The following is a 22,184-nucleotide window of genomic DNA, read 5'->3' on the forward strand; positions in this document are numbered from 1 at the left end:
ATATCATATCTTTGAAAAACAGATACGAGACATGCATAGAAATCGGGTGTTTCATTTTTTTATGCATATTGGACCCGTATCAGGAGTGTATCAGGGTGTATCGGTAGCATATCGATGAAAAAGATACAACCAAAAATTGAAAAAAAAATGAAGAAAATCAAGCTTCTTTTTCCCAAAATAATGTTTCTTTCACCCCCAAATGACTCTAAAACTCCAAATCTCATTCCTAGAGTGTTAGATTTGCAAAAATTTGCAAAACACAAGTGTGAATCGTTAATTTTTTTAAAGTTTTTTCAAATTTTGAAAAAATATGGAAAAAATAAGTAAATTGTTTCAAAATTTTATAATATTTTGTGAGTTCTTTTTTTCTTGAATGTTTAAATTTATGTTGATTTACATTTCTTACATTCAAAATCACAATTTTTTTTTGTGTTATCAATAGATTTACGGAAATTTCATGGAGATATTTGGGGAAAATATAAATTAACAAAAAATTTGAAAATATAATTTTTTCTCTACCTATAAAAAATAAATATGTTTTAGGACTATGGATTTATCTATCATATTCATAGAGCAATTGAAATTTCTTCTTTAATATTTTTTATTTTTTATATTTTTAGAATTAAAAAATAAATAATAATTAATTATATTTTAACATTTGATTACAACAATTGAATATATTATAATTCTATGGATGATCTATCATATCCATAGACCAATTGAAATTTCTTGTTTAATAATTATTTTTTTATTTTATATTGAGTTAAAAAATAATTAATTAATTATATTTTATCATTTGATCACAATGATTGAATATATTATAATTCTATAGATGATCTATGATATCCACAAGGCAATTGACATTTCTTCTTTAATAACTATTTTTTGAATATATTATACAATATTTATTTATTTTTTTTATAATTTTTAGAAATAAATAATAAATAATTATTAATTATATTTTCACTTAGAAATTGTGACAATGCATGTTTTATGATTGAATAAGAGAGTTGGATTTTTTTCCATCCCGTAAAACACTAAAACTTAAGAATTATAATTTATAATATATAGTTATGCATAACATTTTTAATGAAATCATAATTAGCTACAATATATTTTTTTATAAAACCAATAAAATATATTAATATAATATATATACACCTCATTGAAGTCTTATATTTAGTATTGTTGATGTATTTTTATAATTTATTAAAATATTTATAATGTTTTTATGCATATTTATGCACATCTTAGTTTTCTCTGATACACGTGTATCCAAGACGTATCTCCCTACGTCTCTTAAAATTATCTTTCCGATACACTTAGTGTTTCCGATACTTTGAACCTTGTGGACGACCGGACAATTTCCTCAAGGAAAACTGATGCCATTGATTGTTGGAGGAAAACAACTTGTTGAAGTCCCACATCGAGGAAAGAAGGAACCACAATAGATAGTTATGATCATTCTACAATCACTAGTGAGAGATAAAACTGGTTGGTGAGATCATTTGGTCCCAATTATCTAAACCAGATAGCTTAGTGGTGTGGGCTCTCAAATCTGTTCAACAGTATTAACGGTATAATGCCAACTATTCATAAACCCTGTAAAGGAGTTCTGACAAAATTTGCAGACTATTTTCAACAGAATTCCAGTAATGACGCTAATTATTGGACAGTTAAGCTAACCTGATTTATCATACATGAATGCAGTTCTTTTCCAAATCATTCAACAATCAGACAACGACCTCAACCTTATTGTTGCATTAATGCTTGTATAAATACAATTTCCCACCTGATTTTGAGATTTGCTTAAATAAGGTTTGCTTTTTTCAGGTCAGAAACAACACCACGATCTTCACTTGCCCGTTCATTATATAATACCTACAGAGAAACATTATGTTAGAAAATGTTGATGCGACAAAAAGACCAAATAGAAAACATTTCTAAGTTCTTCATGGAATACCTTGTCAATAATACCATATTCAACCGCTTCACTAGGGCTGAAATATTTCGGACGCCTGATATCTTCTTCTATTTGCTCTGGTGATTTCCCTATATGCCTTGAGTAGAGATTAACCTTGAAATAGACAAATAAATAGGATAATGTTAAGTTACCAAAAAAAAAGGATAGTGTTATGTTAAACTTCATTCTTGGAGGTGTTCTTGAAATATCCAAAATTTATTTCAAAACTCATCAATTAACTGCTCACTCAAGCAAAGCCATTTTTTATGGCCTAAGTGATCATAGAATTTCTGCATATAAATAAATTCTTGATTGAAAACCTTTGGAAGGAAAAAAAAATGGGGTTTTATAGTTTAGTCCACCCCTAGGGTGGAGCTAGGATTTCTAGGGGTTGACTGAATCCTGCCTGTGGATTGATGCCAAATTCACGGGCAGGATGCGGTTTATAGGGGGGTGGGGGGCTACTAGTAGACTAGGAGGAGGCTGCAATTCAGATTTCTGAGGTGGATTACAGTCCACTTATCCCAAAAAAAATTTGTTTCCAAGTACGGTAAATAAAATGTCAGCCAACTTCACTAACAGGCAAGTACTTACAGCCAATGATACAATTTCAAACCAGAGTTAAAACTTGAAAGATATGTCAAATTCAAATAAGAAGCTTGCACAAAGGTTTAGCAGAACTACAGATTTAAATCCTTGTTGTTTGGATAAGTAAATGCTAAAGTGGCTTTTCACAAATCCCACCTGTATCTACAATAATAGATCAATAAAGACATTGGTCAAACAGAAAATCTATGTTTGCAAAAACCAGGTTCAATAGAAGGATTCAAGTTGTCAGCCTGGTTGGTAATACAACAGATATGGTTTCAAGACCATATCTGAAACCATAAATCAAAATCTCTGATAGGCAGGATGGATAAGTAACACAATTTGTAGACTATAGAAGAAATTAAGTGAATGGTTGAGAATTGATTTTATTGGTTTTAGTACTGTTTAGGGAGGATATTGGTGGGTTTAGGACAAAGGAAAAATGAAGTTTTTGAAGATTTATTACCTTTATCAGGATAAGGTTTAGAGTATTAGTGAATTTAGATTGGAGACATAAAACCAGTTGAGTATATAACCTTTAGCGACAAAAGGTGCAACCTGTGTGCTAAATTGATTCTAATGGGCAACCTGATGTAAGCGGTTGTAACACAATGCTAATTATAATTGTTAGACGATGGGATTTTTTTTTAAGTTGGATAACTTAAACAAGGAATTTTTTTTTATAAAAATTATATCAGATCTACCTCAGGTAATTTCAACAAGGTACCATTAAGCAATGGTAAAATACAAGTTATCATACGTTATGCTGTGAGAAAGAAAATAAATAACCAGAAGGATTTTAAATCATAAATAAACTTTTTATCCTTTTTCCAATAGAAAATATTAACTAAAGCCAAATCATAGCAACTCTTTCTTCATATTCATGTCAATATATTACTAATAAGAAAAAGTAGATACAAAGGGAAGAATTGCATAATGTAGTTGGAGTGATGTTCAAAACTTACCAACTCCTCCTTCACATTCTTTACTTCTTTTCTTGCAAGATCAATATCTGTTGCCTGACCTTGAAATCTTGCAATTGGCTGCAGATTGGTTGAGGAAAAATAAATTGTTTCATGCTAATATCCAATCAACTTAGCTAGATCAACCAGATAGAAACAAATGCATAGTCAAAGTGGAAAGCCAAGCTATAGAACAATACATACATGACACAACAAAGTTTAAAACGTTAGCACCCACTAGTAGTGAGGACGGACCTGCTTAATCATTATTGTAGAAGAGGGCAAAGCCGAACGGTTTCCCTTTGCTCCAGCAGCCAGAAGCAAAGCTGCTTCTCCCCAAGCATTACCAACACACAGTGTAAAAATGGGTGGCTTAACATACCTGGAATGGGAAATGAAGCTCGGCTTTTATCAACCCACAAGTCAACAAGGTTAATCCTTCACAAATATAAAAATAACATATGAATTGATATAATGATATTTTAATATATGTAACAAAGAAGTGATCTGTTGCAAGTTGAAGGGGCTAGAAGGGCTGGAGGCAGACTAGAAAGGACATGGATTGAAGTAGAGAAATGATTTAAGCACTCATAATTTGACAATGGATATGGCACTAAACAGAATGGAATGACAAAATAGGATTCAGGTATCTGACCCCATATATTTGGGATAAGGCTTAGATGATGATGACGATTTTCCAGGCTTCCAATAAAGCTTTATGCCCCCACCTCCTGACAAGTTATACACTTATAACCCGAAGTAAAACACTAATATTTCTCAGCAACCAATATACAAAAGAATATCCTCATCTAGGCTTTAGACTTTGTGGATAAGCAACTCCTATTATCAGTAAACTATTGTGCAAAGAAGTATATTGACATTATTCTTATTTATTTATTTGTTCTAGAAGTCTTCATGTGGCAGTTTCTGTCTCTTTTTGTAAGGGTATCGATTCTTCCAACTTCTGATATGTAGATCAATGTCAACAGGCCTTGCCCATCACACAACCCTAAAATCACAAAAGGACAAAGCACAGACATGATTTCATTCAAACTCAAGGAGGTTTTGGAGTGTTACATCTTTCCTTTTCTGATTTAAGGGCTATGTTAACCAAACTCAGGACACTAGCATTTTCTGAAATATGTAAGGGCAACCCTCCTGCACAAAAGTTACATATTCTATAAATTTTAGGGTAAATTTTTAAAACCTCCCCTGAACTTTCTGATACAGTTGCAAGTAGACACCCTCTATTTGAATCCTCTAACAATAGGCACAAAATGTCCAAAATACCCATGTAATTACTATTGAGGCTGGTTTCTATAGAAAAAAGAATAATACAAATTTTATGAACAAAAAAAGAGAGTTTGAAGTTGCAGCTTTACCTTTGAGTGATTGATATGAAGGGAAAATTTGGAAAATAGATCAATTTTGGAAAAGAGATTGGAAGGGTTTTGGGTAGTGATTGATATGAAGAGAAAATATGGAAAATAAACATTTTGGTCAAAAGTAACTGCATGGGTATTTTGGGCATTTTCATGCCCCTTTTGCTAGAGGATATTAACAGAAGGGATCTATTTGCAACTGTGTTAGAAAGTTCAGGGGAGGTGATTGCAATTACCAAACTTTGGGGGAGGTTTCAGCAACAGTCAGAAACTTCGGCAGAGGTTTCAGCAATTTACCCTAGATTTTATATACATATATGGTTGTGCACTCTATAATCTATATATCATCAAAAGACAAGTCAGAATGCCTAAAAAGGATCATATGCTTATTTGGCAGGTAGTTTTTGAAAGCAAGAGATGATTTTGGCTTGAGCAAAGTTCAAAATAGAAAAGTTGCTCTGCCAAGAAAGTGGCTTTATTGTTTCCCCCAACAAAACAGAGTTTATGGTATTCAATTATCATGAACAAGGGTCTGTTTGGTTTGCAGGAATAGGGGTCTGGAACCGGAACTGGAATGGTCCAGTCTGATTCCAACCATTTGGTTGGGCGGAATTGGAATCCTATCTCCCATTTGAGGGAATGGCCATTCCCTCCCCCTCCCTAGGGAGTAGGGAGTGAGGATCCATTCCAGCCAATTCCGATTCCAATTGCAAACCAATCGGACCCTAAGTTTGTATCTAAAAGACTGGGATTCTAAGCACACAAAGTTACTAGAACTTGTCCTTGTAAAATTATAGCCAGCATCATTCCACTATTTTTGAAACATTAGGTTCAATGTGACATTTAGGACCTCAAGGTATTGGTTTAAGATTTGAGAGCAAGGTAGTTTATGGTATTCTAATGATCTTGACAAGATCTTCCTATGTCTTGATGTGCAGTACTCCTTAATTTGGATATTGATACCCAGGTACTTGCTTTTTTTCTTTTTTGATAAATAACTGAAAAGCATCCCCAAGTACCTGCTTGTCATCAATAAGCTCCTCTAGGCATTAACATTGTCCCTTCTAATTTTCCATTCAGGGTTTCTAATTTCAATTGGCAAGATTTCAATCCTTGAAAAGCAAAAAAATGGGGGGAAAACTTGTCAGAAATTTCAAAATGGGTAAAGCTTTCTAATTTGCAGAAAGCAATTGAAAGAGAAATTTCCCATACAACTACATATAGTTACAAGTATGACAAGTTCAAGACACAAAAAACAATGATTAATAACCATATAGTGTTATGCTTGATATATTAAAATAAATTTATTTAAAATGTCATTTTGCAATGATTTTCTATGTTTTAAGAGGAAAATCAATGTTATTAAGAAAGTGTATTGCTGTTTTTTTTTTTTTTAATTTATATGCATGTTATTGGTATGTAAAATTAGGGAACTGACCTGGAATTTAGTTATTTTTCTTTATAAATTTCGATGGCATAGGCACTTGCCTAGGTGACTAGGCGCTCCACTATCACATAGAATCACCAAGTTGCCTTGACAACTATGTGCAACCAAGGATTAAAGTATCAATACAATACTCCTGATACGGGGCATATTGTATCCGTATCCATGGCCACAGATACAGGATATGCTATGATTGGGTACATATCCTAGAAGTTGTGTGTATTGACATGATACACCTCTATATCAGGCCATATCGCGTTGTATCAGTGGATACGATCTGATATGCACCGATATGGAAGTGTATTGGTGCTAAGTTTTCCGAATTTGAAATATTGGCCACTTTTGAGCTGTTTTTGAACTTTAATAAAAATTGAAAATTATAATTATAAAAACTGAAATAAATAATTTAAGATTTATTTTTCCCAAAAATTTAATAAAAACTAAAAACTATAAAAATAATTTGTTTATATATCTTAAATTATCTATAAGTTTTATTTTACATATAAATTATATGTTAAAAATGAAAAATATTTTTTTCTGAAAGAAGGTAAAGTATGATTATATTAATAACTGGTCCTTTGTACAATGAAAAAATGAAAACATATTTATTATTTGAAAAATAGAATTATTATTTATATGAAAATACTAAATAAACAAATTTTACAAACAAAATTAGTAAAAATGAAAATTATAATTATAAAAACTGAAACAAATAATTTAAGATTTAATTTTCCCCAAAAATTAAAAAAAAAACTAAAAATCATAAACACAATTTATTTTATCTACCTTAAATGATTTATATGATTTATTTTACAATAATTATATGTTACAAATGAAAACATATTTATTATTTGAAATAAATAGAGTTATTATTTGTATAAAATACTAAATAAATAAAATTTCCCCAAAAAATTAATATAATTAAAAATTATAATTTTAAAAACCAAATAGAGTGGCAATCATTGTATGATGTTTGCATGTTCTAGAGTGTTTGTATTGTTGATTGTAATGTTTCTCTTCATATAACTTTGTTTTTATGAATAATAAAGCATTTCATTAAAAATTTTTAAGATGGGTTTACAACTGATACAGCATTTAGTTTTCCCAAGAGCCGCGAGATGCAGCCTCAAAAACCATATAAATTACAGTGTAGCCCAGAATAATTGACCCCTATACACCCCTTATTTAGCTAGTAGGTCTGCCAGCCTATTTGCCGATCTTCTCTCCCACTGAACTCTTACTGTTATATTAGAAGTTAGCCATTTGAATCTTCACTCCCCTTAAAGGCCAAGCTGCTGTCTCCGGTTCTTTCAGCCACCCTATTACCACTTTAGAGTCACCTTCTATGATCAGATCTATGATGTTCACCTCTTTAGCGATTTGAGCCCCTTGTAAAACAGCTTGGACCTCTGCACTAACCGCATCTCCCACTCCAATTGGACTGGATAATAAAGCCACTATCTGGCCCTCTGCATTCCTAAATACTCCCCCAGAGGGCCCAGGATTACCAAGGCTACTTCCATCAAAGTTTAGTTTTGTCAAGCTTTTTTCCAGAGGCTTCCAGGTTATAACAGGTTTGCCCTTGACCAAAGAAGCTTTAGCAACTAATTCCCAATTTCTCCGTATGTCATCAAAGGAGAAAAGTGAAAAAAGGTCCAAAGCTTTAGCCTAGCTAATAGCCAACAGCAAACATTCCCACACAGAATCCTCATGCCTCTCTATATCATTAAAAATTCTGTTATTCCTTTCCTCCCAAACTGTCCAAAGTAAAGCAGCCCTAACACACCTCCATAAGACCCTCCCTCTTTTCTTAGGCCACCTGAAAGTTGTAGGGTCGAAAAAACCCCTGATTTGCTAAGGCCTTCTCTTCATATAACCTATTAAAGTGTGCATTTCTAATGTGTTTATACTGTATGTATAGATAATTCAGCTCTAGATTTGGTGTTATTAATAAATTTATGTGACTTGTATGCATTTCCCTAGTGTATCCAAGGGCTTCCATATCTTATGTTTGTATCCATGCATTACCAAAGCTTATCTGTATGACTGTATCCAAGCTATCTGATACGAAACCCGATAGTGATACTTTGATCCTTGTGTCCAACATCATAATTTAGAGAAAAGGTAAAGATTTATGACCTCATTACATCATAGACTGCAAATGCCTCTGTCTCATAACCCAACTTCTCCCCACCCTGGAAAAATAGGAAAAAAATATCAAAGGTAAGAAATATATTGACAAGCTTAGGGAATCCCATATGCATAAGGAAGAAATGATGTCCTAATAATTGGAGAAAAAAATATAAAAGAAAGGACTCTAATAAATATAACAGCACCATATGGAGAAAAGTTATATGCAAGCTATGATGATTGATGAAGTTGAGGTAGACTTTGTATTAAAAGCTTTTGAGAAAAAACCGCCACCACAACAACCCATGTGGTAAGGTGTAATAATATGAATGACTCAAGGATAAAAAGCATCATATGATTGTTGCACGTGAAATATATCTGCATCTTGAACCTTTATGGATGGAAATATTATGTAGTTAAAATAACTCAAGGAAGGCCACCTAATGCAGCCAATGAAATTTCATGGTCTATATGCCTAGTCATGCTATTTGTATTTAAATAATTGCTCCAACATCCTACACCCTAAGCATCCTTCTTTGGGTATGTGAGTAGATGACATTTAGTAGATTATAAATTTTTAAATATTTTGAATTAGATATGAAGAGAAAATTTTGATTTATCTGAATAAAGACCACTATGGCACCACCTACCTTGGTTGTCCCAGTGGAGTTAATGTAGAGGTAAATTGGCTTCTGATCATCTTCATACTGAAGGTATAAGAATTCTGCTAGGATCAATTCTGTGACAGAAGGAACAAGAGACATGCCCAAATATACAATTCGATTCTTATACAAGTAAGATGCTAAATCTGGAGGAGGTTGCTCCCATGCACTTCCTCTTAAGAAAGGAATGACCTGTTTCAGACAAAAACATTCGGAAAACCTAAAAAAGGATTGTAACTACAAATAAAACAACATGATATATAATTACATGCAACAGGAACCAACAAGAAAATGAAGCAGAAAAGACAAGCTGCCTTCCACAACTCAGTGAGAATCAAAAAGGCAAAGTAATATAACATCTGAACAGTATAACTGGTACAATAGATGTAAATGTAAACTTTGAATGTGAACCATTCCAAATAAATATTAAGAAAGAATTTCTATAAATGTAAGGAACCAACAACAATCGAAAAGATGTGGTTTGTTCCTCAATAAGTCAAGACAGGTAAACAGAACTCTTCAGATTCCAATAAGAAAATTCCAGTCAAATGCCACATCAAGTTCAAACAACCAACAACAGAAATAGATTTTATTGTTTACAAAGAAGAAAAATACATGGATAATAAGGAAAGCTGGGAGAAATTTTATTATCATATGCAGCTACATTCTAGTATAGAATTGAAAACAACCAGAAAGTCTGAAGTGAAACTCTTTAATTACATCTATGAGAAAGAACACCGAGTAGATATTGCACCTCCCATGGGAGGCAATCCAATTTGCTAGTAAATTAAGAAAATACAAATTACCACCCAGGTACAATGTGAGGCACCATTCCAAAAGCCAAAGAAAACGTTCAATCATTTAAACAATACAATTGAAATGAACGAATGGAAAGACAACCTTTTGGGTATCCATATCATTGTTCAGTTCAGAATTGAGCAAATTCTATGCAGGGAAACAATTAGCATGGACTCTCGGTAACAACGAATCCCATCATAACAGCTTCGAAACCCTAGATGATAAATACAAAGGCATGTGCTCAACGAATTACCATGGTGACGACCCCTCTTTTGCCGCGAGAACCAGAAGAGAAAGTTAACGACGGGTTGAGGGACGCAGGACGGATTTTCTGACCACAAAAATCAGCGGAAACGCTCCCACCGATGAAAGGGGCAATGAGATTGCTGGTTAGAGATGCTTTGACGGAAACCCCAGCCGAAGAAGCTAGGGTTCGTTTCGAATTTGTACTTGTTGTTGATTGGGGAGTCGACACCATTCGGAAGTCGAGTGGAAAGCGTGAAGACACGGTGGCAACTGCCATGGCGTGCAACAGAGAAAGAAAAAAGAAGGAGATGGTTACCACCGCATCAGTTAAAAAAGAAGACGAAGAAAGAAGAAAGAGCGGGAGGAAGTGAAGGATAAGGGAGGTTTGCAATTGCAGACGCCCAGGGCCAGGGGTGTGCAGTGGACACTCTTTGCTTCTCGGTCTATCTTTGTAATTTTACCAATAATAAATAAGAAAATAAAAAATCAGACACGTTTGTTTGTCTAAACTCTAAAGAGTTCGACTATGATACGTGTAGTTTAACCATATAAAAGTGGTAAGGTTTATCAAAGAACCAGATATGATATTGAGCCAAAAAGTCCGACCGGGTTAAAAGGTTTATTTTATTTTTTATTTTTAAGACAAAATACCTCCTGCAGCTGCTGCAGGGTGCTGACTGCTGAGGCGAAAATTCATTCAATTAATTCTCTGAGTTAAAGAAAAAGATCTAAAAGGGTTTTTGCGACAGGAACCCTGGTTAATGAATGGGTATCCGATATTACTGCAAAAATGGAACCCAACATACCCTTCAACAAAGTGGAGCTAGAGAAGCTGTGTATCACAATACGGATATTAGGGAGTGTTATTTTTTGGGACTTTGAGAGGGGGGAAATCTGGTCAATGGGATTTTGGTTTTTATTGATCAGGAATTCCATGTTCTTTTTTCTGATAATTTTTTTAGGTAAGTGATACCCATCTTCTAGGTGAATAAATAACTTTTTCGCTTGGGGGAAAGTTTCCAACACATGAATGGGACAAAAATGCCCCTTTTAATAATGAATTATTATGGTTAAAATGGTCATTTCCTTTTTTTACTTGGGAAATAAAAGAACATGGGTAAACATACTTACCTGGGTAAGTGTTTCACAAGAAAAACTTACCCAAGTAATTGTATTTCCCTGGATAAGTAACTCATGGAAAAACGAATGGGGCCTAAAAGCAACAGTTGAAAAAAGATGTTGGGAATGGGGTGCAAAAATGGTGGTTGTTGCAGGAGAAGCAATTAAAGATGAAGTTATTGAGGAAAAAGAAGAGGAAGAAACTGAGGATGAAGAACCTCTTTTGGAGAGATATTTTCGGATAAGAGTAAGGTTGGACATAAGTAAACCTTTGGCAATTGGAAACTTTGATGACAATGAGAACGGAGGAAAGGAATGGTATGGTTTTCAATATTTAAAATTACCAAAATTTTGTTATCGATGTGGAATCATTGGTCATAAAGAATTGAATTGCCAAAAGGTTTCAAACATTCAGGTGATGGAGGAGTTAGCCAATATGATGGCTTGCCAGAACTTAAACTCAGGGGATGGTATGGGAATCTATGGTCCATTGCTCAAGGCTTCCTCGGAGAGAAATGACTTCAAGTTCATCGACTTGTCCAGAGGAGAGGAAAGAACGAGAAAGGCCACATGGTGGACAGCACAATCAAATGAAGGAGAGATGAGGGACAATGAGCAAGAGAGATTGTCAACGGCCTTCGAAGAGGAAGGAAACCTAGATACAATGGGGGTTGCAGAAACTGAAGAGGCCTCACCCAAGCATGTGCAAAATCGCAATGAGCTTCCCAGATTGATTGGATCTTGTAGAAGGAAATTGTTCCAAAATGCATCTAGTTTTAATCCTGGTTTCCAAAGCTTCTTCCCACTAGAGGGCACTTTTTCGTTTGATCATCTCGCTAGAGAAATCTTGTCGGCAGGCTGAGGTTGGGGAAGATGACAGTACGGAGGCGGATTTGATGCTTGCTAAAGGAGGGTGCTCAAAAAGAGAAATGATGATGATGAGGGCACATCAGTCAAGGAGTGGGTGTCAGCAGAACCAGTTGGAGTCGATAGAAAATATTGACATGGCGGTAGGGGAGGCTACAACAGATCAATTCGGATATGAGGATTTGGACCAAATAAATTTGAAGGAAAGAAAAAAGGCGAAGGGGAAAGATGCCATAGGAGAATCTGAGCTAATGTAGGGTGTGTACTATTTCAGTACCCAAAAGAAAAGGAGAGTGGATGGGGTGATTATTAGAGAATTAGAAGCTTCGTACCCTAATTCAGAAGACCAAGTTGGTAAGTCTACCAAAAAATCAAGGGGTGACCAATTGGGCGAACCATACTGGTTTGGGCCAAATTGGGAGGGTTAGAGAGAAATTGAAAACTAGGAAGATGAGACGGTTAGTGACATAGATGATTTAATGGAAGATAACACTGAAGACCTAGTGGGTATAGGAGTAGGAGACAAAGGGGATGACTTTGTCTCAACGATATGGAGTTCGACACAACAGAATTGGCTACGAGGAACTGTCACAATGAGTTGCGTAATGAGGAGGTAAGACAAAATTCTTCAGTTTTTTCTATCTCACTGTTATTTATTTAAATTTACTAATGTTGCTTTGAGTAGCAATGAGTTTTTAAATATTTAGATTTTGAATTGCTTTAGAACAGGGAATATAAGGGAAAAATTTGTTTATAATATTGAGCAAGGAAAAAAGTCTGCAGAAGAGTGTTTTTATGAAGGATTCTATTCTAGAAGGTTGTAGATAGGGATTCATTAAATTCAAACTAAAGTATTTGGGGATAAGAAGTACATATACAAAATTCAAAAAAAAAAGAAGAAAAAAAAAGAAAAAATTACCCAATACATGATGAGACTCATATACCTAAAAAAGAGCCCCTAGGTCCTGCTTATATAGCTATTAAGGATTGTATCAATAAAAAAGTGGGTTTAGGAAACTTAGTGTGTATTGGTTTGGGTGACCCGGTTAATAAGTGGGTTTGGGGTCCTGTCCCGAAACAAGCCCTAGGTGAAAAATGAGGATTCTGAGTTGGAATTGTCAGGGATTGGAGTTATCCCTGACAATTCGATCTTTGAGAGAGACCTATTTAAGCTTGCAGGTGGATTGTGTGTTTTTAATGGAGACAAAAACTTCACTGCTAAACTGTAAGAAAAACTAAAAATAATTAAGGACTGGAATTGCTAGGGAGTAGATGCAATTGGGCTTAGTGGGGGTTAACTCTTTTTTGGAAAAAGGAATTTGAGGTGAATGTCTACTATGTTGATAGAAATCTAATCCATGTTAGTTTTGCTAATCAATGGAGTGGTGATTGGCACTGCTCCTTCATTTATGGTGAACCAAAGAAAGCCAAAAGAAGAATCTTCCTACAAAGTTGGAAAAAATTGGAAAGTCTGATTAAGGGCCCATGGGTTTGTTTGGGTGACCTAAATTTCATTCTGCATGGGTAAGACTTGTAATGAAATCCAATTACAAAACTATAGATCCTTTATTGATAGTTGTGGATTGTAGGAATTGCAAAGTGAGGAACCTGTCTTTACTTGGTCAAACAAATGGGAAGAGAATAATTTAATTAGAGCAAAATTGGACAGAGTGGTATGCAATGCTCAATGGCAAAATCTGTTTAACAACTTCCAAGTAAGAGCTCTTTTCTCTTTGGGGTCTGATCACTTGCTAATTCTTCTGGAAACTAATGCTAAGAGAGTTAAAAATAGGAAGCCATTTAGATTTGAAGGGATGTGGAGCGATCATGAGGAGTTTCAAGACCTGTTGGAGAAATCATGGAGAACAGAAAGGAAGGGGTCCAGTCAAATTAAATTGGGGACCAAATGCAGGGAGCTGAAGGAAAGTCTTAGGGCCTAGAACAAGTGTAGATTTGGAAATGTTCAGCAGAGGATCACGGATCTAAAAGCTCAAATGAGTAGGGAGTCAAGCAAGAAAGGATACGATTTTAACCAAAACATAGTGAGGAATTTGGAGTCAGAATTAAATGTTTGGCTTAAGAGGGAGGAAATGTTTTGGCTCCAGAAATCAAGAGTGAATTGGTTGCAATATGGTGATAGAAATACTAAGTTCTTCCACTCAATAGTAAAAGGTAGGAAAAGTTGAAATAAAATTGTGCACATTAAAAAAGTCAATGGAGAGTGGGCGACTTTAAAAGAGTTGGAAGACCATTTCAAAAGTATCTTCAAAACCTCCCACCCATCATGAAGACATCCTATCCAGTGTAGAACTCAAATTGAGTGAGATGGATAGAGAAGATTTAGAAAAAGACATATCTGAGGAAGAGAAAAAGGAGGCTCTGTTTCAAATGGCCTCAAGGAAGGCTCCTAGTCCGAATGGGTATACAAATTTATTTTTCCAAAAATTTTGGGGGTTAGTAGGTAGTGATGTGATTAAAGCAATCAAACATTTTTTATAACTGGTAAAATGCTTAGGGAATTCAATGAAACATTCATAGCTCTGATACCCAAGCAAAGGAATCTAGACTCTGCCTCTCATTATAGACCTATAAGCCTATGTAACATAGTGTACAAGATCATTGCAAAAGTCATGGTAAATGAAGTCAAACATCTATTAGGAAAATTGATCAGTGAGAATCAAAGTGCTTTCACTCCACGTAGATACATCTAGGACAAATATAGGGTAGAATGGATCTTTCTTGAGAAGGTGTTGCTAAAGATGGGGTTTGGTGATAAATGGGTTAATTGGGTTCTGCATTGTGTAACCATAGTCTCATATAGAATGTTGGTAAGTGGAAACCGTAGTAATAAATTCTATCCTAAAAGGGGTCTTAGGCAAGGAGATCCACTGTCCCCTTACCTATTTTGACTTTGTTTAGAAGCTTTGTCTGCTAAACTTACTGAGCTTGTTACCTAAAAGAAGATTATTGGCATTTCAATCACCAGAAACTATCCAACTGTCTCTCACTTATTTTTTGTAGATGATAGTTACATATTTACTAAAGCAAACTTTAGGGGGGGGGGGGGGAGGGGCAGTTTCTCTTGGATACTCTCAAGCACTATGAAGAGGCCTTTGGACAATAGGTAGATTTCTCAAAAATTGAGATCTTTTTCAGCAGAAACTTGCATCCTAAAATCCAAAGAATGATGGCCAGATTTCTTAAAGTGAAAAAAGTGGTGTCCCCATCTATCTATTTGCGACTGTCTACAAAAATTGGTAAATAAAAAAAAAACCTTATTCAATTTTCTAATTGAAAGAGTAGGAAAATTATTGTCCAAGTAGCATGAATCTTTACTCTCCTAAGCAAGAAAGGAAATACTTTTAAAGGCTATTGCTAGTGCTATCCCCAATTATACCATGTCCTGTTTTTTTCTTTCTAAAGATGTTTGTAATGAATTGAGAAGAATCCAAACTAGATTCAGGTGGGGAGGTTCAAAAGAGTTAAGGAAAACTCATTGGGTTAGTTAGGATGCTCTCAATAAAAACAAACTGGCATGGGGTTTGGGTTTTAGGGACCCATACAAATTTAACCTAGCCTTATTAGCAAAACAAGCATGGAGGATCTACAATGAGGGGGACAACCTATGGGCAAAACTCATTAAGGCTAGATATCTAAAAGGTAAAAATTTTCTAGCTGCTAAGCTCCCAAATCAGGGCTCTTGGGGCTAGCAAAGCCTTTTAGCAGCAAGAGAAGTCCTCTAGAAAGGGGCTTGTTAGGCAGTAAACTCTAGAACAAAAGTCAAGATTTGGTAGGATCATTGGCTTCAACAGGTCGAGTCTTTTAGAATAATTGGATCCATGCCAAATTCTCTAGGATTAAGCTGGGTAAGAGACCTCATGGATGAAAATGGGATAAGATGGAATGTTAGACTAATAGAGGAAAAATTTGGGGAGACTATAACAAGAAATATCCTAAATATAAACCTGGTTGTGGGTTCTTGGGAAAATAAGCTTAGATGGACTCTTCATTCAAGTGGATAGTACACTGTGAAGTCTGGATGGGCTGAAATCTGGAAATCAAAAATTGACCCTAAGATAAAAATCTTCATTTGGAAATGCTGCTTAAATGCTGTTGCAATTAAAGAAAATATCTTTAAAATAAGTCTTGCTTATGATGATTCATGCCCCATATGCCACCAACAAACTAAGTCTATTATGCATTGCTTATTCGAGTTTGATCGTTCTCAAGCAGCATGGTTCGGTTATCATTACAATTTTGTGTTTGTAAGAGGATGCAATTTTGTATCTTTTAAGCATTGGTTATCTTCGTGACTTGATCTTTGCATGAAAGAAAGGAAGACATGATTGCCTTCTCTTTTTTATTAATTTGGAATATTTGGAAGTCTAGAAATCTAAAGGTCTTTGAAAATACTGATCCAAATCCAAGCTCTACCCTTGTGGTGACTTGCAGGAAGTTGAGAGAGAGAAAGAGAGCGAAGATTTTCCAAGCAGAATCATAAAGTTCTTCTCTTCAACCTCGAAATTCTAGACAAATTACTAGTGTGTTTTGGGAAGCCCCAGAACCAGGCCAGTTGAAGCTTAATGTTGATGGCAGTTTTTTATATACATGATGTTCAGGGTTTGGTGCAGTGTTGAGAAATTCTTCAGGAATTATAGTAGTGTTAGCTTTTGGTAAATCCTCAATATCTTCCCCCATCCAAGCCGAAGGAATGGAAATTCTCAATAGTTTGGAGGTTATGATTATGTTTAAGAAAAAAGCTATAATAGTGAAATCAGATTGCCTGGCCCTTGTGTGCAAGCGCTGAATTCTAGAAACTTGGATTGGCGTTGGATACAAACTTGTTATGCATGGATATAATTTTGCTTACTGAAGGATTGTCAGTTTCTTTTGTACATGTAAAGCAGCCGTTGTTACATTCACAAGATACCCATCTCATTGTCATTGAGCAAATGAGTAGTGCAGGAGACGGGACGAGACAAAATGAGTTTGCAATAAGAATTTACATATTCTTATTGGGCCAACACGTGGCTGCCCTTGGAATTTATCATTGTCCGTTCAAATCGTCGGGCATTAAGTGTTGATTTTGCATTTTATTTTTACTTTTCTCTTTGTCCCAAAACCTTTCTTTACTCTCCCCAGCCTTTCTCATTCCATCCCCTGTTGGTCCGTATTAACTCCCACCACCGGCAGATGGCGGTTCTCTCTCTCTCTCTCTCATTGCAACTCCAGTCCAGTTTGCCACTATTTATACGAGTCACCTCTCGAGCTCTTTTTTTTTTATTTTTTTTCCTTCCCTATAAATTTAATGAGATGTGAACGGATGTGAATAGTTACCTCTCGAGCTTCGATGATGGTGGTGGTTGTTGCCTCGGTTGATTGTGCTATGTTTTTGCCCTTTTTTATTTCCTAAACTTGTGGTGAGAGGCAGTGAAGGTTGTTGGTGACGATGGTGGTGAGCGGTGGTCATGGGAGGCAGTGGTAGTTGACCGGCGGCGATGGGAGTGGTGGTTTCTGGGTCGGCAGTGTTGTATTTTCTTCCCTTTTTATTGTAACTTGTATAATGAAGACAAGGAGAAATTTTGGAATTAAAAATCTCAGAAATAATGGAGACTTTTTTCTTTTTTGATAATAAAGAGATATATATCAAAAAGAGAAAATCAAACAACATGCCTTCCCAACAAGTTACAATCCACAAAGAAACCCGGTTCACTCAGACCTCTCTTAGCAAGATAATGGGCTGAATGATTCATCTGTCTTTTAACAAAATTAAAGTGAACATTTAAACCTTGGATTTCCTCTGAAATGTCTTTGAACAAGAAAAGAAAAGGATGTTGACTGGAACACTGCTACTCGCCCCGGTGAAAAGGTTTAGGAGAGGAGAGGGAGACAATCCCCTTCCACACAAAAGGATGAAAACCCACAACTTTTGATTAGATCAATACCTTTCAAAATAGTTCTAGTTTCATCGATTAAGGGGGAAGTAGCATTATAAGGACCAAAACACACTGCTAAATGTGCCACATTTACTGTTCATGTGAACAACTCTTTCATCACCCTCATTTAAATCCAGCTAAATGTCTCACCACATAGGAAACTGATCTAACAGTAAAATTTCCACTAGAGGTTAGAGTCCAGTAAAGCTTGTCCTCCCACCGGCCTCTAGCAAGATTAATTTTTAGAATGAGGTTTACAAAGGCCGGAGGAAAAATTGATTGTATGGGAGGAGCATTCCACACTCTTCCCCCTTCTACCATGAGGTTCTTGACCCAAACAATGTTTGAATTAACTAGCCTTGGTCCCATTATTTTAAACCCATCCACACTCGGAAGCCAAGGATCGTCCTAAATCCTAACTTTAGCCAGAGCAGACACTCCAGCAAATGCCTTTCAGGAGGACTTCCCTCCTCGCTAACAAACTCTGCCAACCCCAAGAGACTTTGTTAGAGAGCCTTGGAAAGAGAAACTTGGAGAGTAGGTTTTGACGTGTGAGTGTTTGATCATGCTTGGTTTTGAAACATGGAACGTTTTGATTTTTGTCTCTTAGGTTTGCAATCTTATCATCGTTGGTTATAATCTCCTTTTACTACCAAAGAAGGGCAATCATTAAATTAAATTAAAATGAAAAATAATTATTATTTAATAATAAAGTAATAATGTTGAAAAATAATTATTTTATAATTAAAACCACTAAATTAAATTATTTAATTTGAATGACCAAATTAATTAATTGTTCAAAATTAGTTACTTAATTATTAAAATTATGGTAACTATTTAAATAATTACAACAATTATTTAATAATAACAAAAAACTAAATAACAATTACTTAAACTTTTAAAAATGATAAAATAAGCTATTTACTTTATAATAATAATAATAATAATTACAACTTATTTTAATATTAATTAAGTTGTAATGCAGTTAGAGTTGTGAGGTCTAATTTACATTATCACTTCTTTTGCTTTACTATTATTTTAGCGAGGTCTAATTTGATGTTTGGCAATTATATACTTTTGTTTATAATTAAATATGACTAGCCCTTGCAACGAAGAGGCAGCCCGTTAGTAAAAGAACTAAAGCACCAAGGACGATCAAGGCTATGCTTTGGTTTGAAGGAAAGAAAAGTAGGGAACGGAAGGAAAAGGTGTTCGGTGCCTCCAATCTCTTAGCGCTGAAGTGCTTTCGTACCACTTTCAGCGCTAAAGAGGTGTTCAGTGCCTCTTAACTCTGAAGCAACTATATTATTAATTATCGTTTTATAGTGCCATTAATAACTATTTATATTAATTATGTAGAATATTATTTGCCAATTATAATAATATTATAATGAAACCAATAATTATTTATTATAAATAATAACTATATAATTAATTATATTAAATAGTATTATAAATTATGGATAGTAAGAAAATGCATGGTTTTCGAACTGCCGTTGACCTAGATGGTTGGACTGTTCGGCCCTGGAACTGGTTGGCAACCAGTTCCATTTTACCCCAAACCCAATCCCTGGCCAAAAACTGTTGAATTGGTCAATGACCCGTTGACCCAGACAATCAAATTATCGACTCGTTCAATAGTTTTTAACCGTTTTTTATTTTATTTTTTTGTCAAAACTGGCCATCTGTTCCAACCGTCAACCTAGCATGTCCATTAATTTTGTCATAATCCCATTTTTATCCATCAACAGCCTACCATTTTCTTCCATGCTTCTTTTTCTCTCTCTCCATGTGTGTGCCCGCATAAGTACTCCTGTTATTTCTCTCTCCATTGGTGAGATATCAATTTTGATTAAGTTTTACAAGGGACACACCTAAAAGAACAAGTTGATGGAAAATTTTATAGAAATTTTTACAAGGGGCAAAATGAAGAGTGTTTTGACTTCAACGAATAAAAGTAAGCGTTGTCATTCTATAGATAACGACATGGCTCATCTCTTTGATAACCACATCCTTAAAAGCAAAACTCTCTTTGTTCTAGTTTCAAAGGAGGGCATCCATTACTGCTTTAAAAACACTACCATCATTGTTCCATGGTGTATCCAAGAGCAAAGAAGAGGGAGAGAGAAAGAAGAAGAAAAAGAGGAAGTACAAGACGTCCATCACTGCTCTGAAACACCATCATCGTTCATTCGTTCCTTGGTGTTGAAACACCACTGTTGTCACTCAATAGTGTTTGTAGTAGGGGAGAAGAGAATAAGGGAGAAAGGAGAAAAGAAGAAGAATATGACATGTTCTAAAAATTTAATGAACAATTAATGGCATTTTGGTCCTTTAAATTTTATTTGTTATACTTTGTTAGATTTAACGTTTGAAAGGTCAATAAGGTATATACAAGTAGTTTATATAAGTGACATATATTACATATTATGCATAAAGTTTTATATTATAATATATATATATATATATAAGTTTATGTTTCAGGCCTAGAACTCCAGCTGGGTTGTGCCCCGGCCCAAGCTATAGCCCTTGTCAGTTGTGAAAAGCCCAACCCATGATCATCCCTAATTCTTCGTTAGGTGTTTGATAACAATTGTATTAAGAGAGATGATAGAATACATGGGAAATTTTGACTGTATGATATGAAAACAACCAATCATTACCCATGATTTTGACAAGTCATCCACTTGATACCGTGACTCACCCTTATTATATATAAAGGGATAAGTAGACTATAGTTCACCTCAGAAATCTGAAATTACAGCCCCCTCCTAGCCTACTAGTAGCCCCCCCCTCCCCCCGATTATCCTGTCAATAGGATTCATTCCAACTATACGGTGGGGCTAAGATTTCTAAGGTGGACTGAACTATAAAAAACCCTATTATAAATGCTGTTCAATTTTGGCATTAAGGTGTAACAATTTTTTAACACCTTAATATTCTTTTTTTTTTGGTAAAGAAAAGATTCATTTGAATAGAAAACCAACACCAACCACAAGAAGCAAAGCAAAAAAAGACAAGAAAAGAAAAAAAAAAACTATAGCAAATTTATATCGATACTACTTTAAAAGTGTAAATAGTCTCAATAATATTTTTGAAATTTTTTAAGGAAAAAATTTACCCCTCCAAATTTAAATTTATTGATAAAATGAGGAAAAATAGGGTAATTGGTTATTGATATTAAATGACTTGAAAAGATGTAATTTTAAGAGATGTAATTTTAAGAGATATTCAATGCATTCAATACCCTCTCATAAAATCCAACATTTAAGGTATTAACTTGCATTCACCTTCATTGAATCATATATTTTGGACATTTTGTTTCTTCTCATCATTAAATTCTATTAATTAAATCCATATATAATAAATTAATAATTTCAATAACATAAAACTTATACTTTTAAAATATACCTTGAAAAAGTGTTTTGATCTAAGTGGTGGTAAGAAATTAAATCATTTTGGTTCAAATGGGAAAATCCATGTTGTCACAATTAAATAATAAAATTCAAAAATAGATAAAATGCAAAAAATATGGAAATTAAAAAAATGAGAACATTTTTAACATCATATATTTGGCACATTAAACAAGAATAAGTATGATAAATAAGAAATGGCTTTATTAATGATAGAAATGGAATGTAAAATCTAAAACTAATTGGAAATAAACATTTTCCTATTTTCACTCATTAAATTTCATATCTAAGGTATATTCTTTCATTAAATCCTATATTTAAGATATATTTTTCTCATCATTAAATTCTACTAATTAAATCTATAACATTAATTTTAATAGTATAAAATCAATACTTTAAAAAAGGAATTTAAAAACAAAACCATTTTCTTCCCTCCCGGTGGTGGGTAAGCAATTCTACCACATGGGGTTAAATGGGTTAATAAATAATGTCATAATTAAATAATAAATAAATGAAATGTATAATACAAATAAAAATAAAAAAGAATTGGACATATATCTAATATTGTATATTCATTATACTAAACAAAATAAGTATGAAATGTAAGAAGTAATCTTATTAATGTTGAAAATGGAATGCCAAATTTAAAATCAACCAAGAAATGAAATGATGTC

General features: G+C 34.3%; 1 protein-coding gene across 1 annotated transcript; it reads right to left on the reverse strand.

Annotated features, from left to right (window-relative positions):
- Positions 1-1,571: 1,571 nt before the first annotated feature.
- CLPR4 (CLP protease R subunit 4) lies at positions 1,572-10,612 on the reverse strand. The gene is made up of 7 exons (XM_010260428.3): positions 10,183-10,612; positions 9,120-9,323; positions 8,479-8,534; positions 3,769-3,895; positions 3,517-3,594; positions 1,964-2,077; positions 1,572-1,881 (listed from the first exon to the last, which is right to left on the reverse strand). Exons 1-7 carry the CDS (start codon positions 10,450-10,452, stop codon positions 1,810-1,812), a joined length of 921 nt encoding a protein of 306 aa, XP_010258730.1. The 5' UTR covers positions 10,453-10,612; the 3' UTR covers positions 1,572-1,809.
- Between the last annotated feature and the right edge of the window lie 11,572 nt (positions 10,613-22,184).

The sequence above is a fragment of the Nelumbo nucifera genome, chromosome 6 (genome assembly GCF_055504915.1).
Source record: "Nelumbo nucifera cultivar China Antique chromosome 6, China Antique-T2T, whole genome shotgun sequence".
In the NCBI taxonomy this organism is placed as follows: Eukaryota; Viridiplantae; Streptophyta; class Magnoliopsida; order Proteales; family Nelumbonaceae; genus Nelumbo; species Nelumbo nucifera.

Bases quoted from the DNA above. Each gene is read 5' to 3' on its own strand.
- CLPR4 (XM_010260428.3), bottom strand. From the start codon at position 10,452: ATGGCAGTTGCCACCGTGTCTTCACGCTTTCCACTCGACTTCCGAATG. The intron at 8,535-9,119 runs GTAGGTGGTGCC...CTATTTTTCCAG, and splicing joins ACTCCACTGGGACAACCAAG to GGTGGGGAGAAGTTGGGTTA. The intron at 2,078-3,516 runs GTAAGTTTTGAA...GTCTATTTCAAG, and splicing joins AGAATGTGAAGGAGGAGTTG to GTTAATCTCTACTCAAGGCA.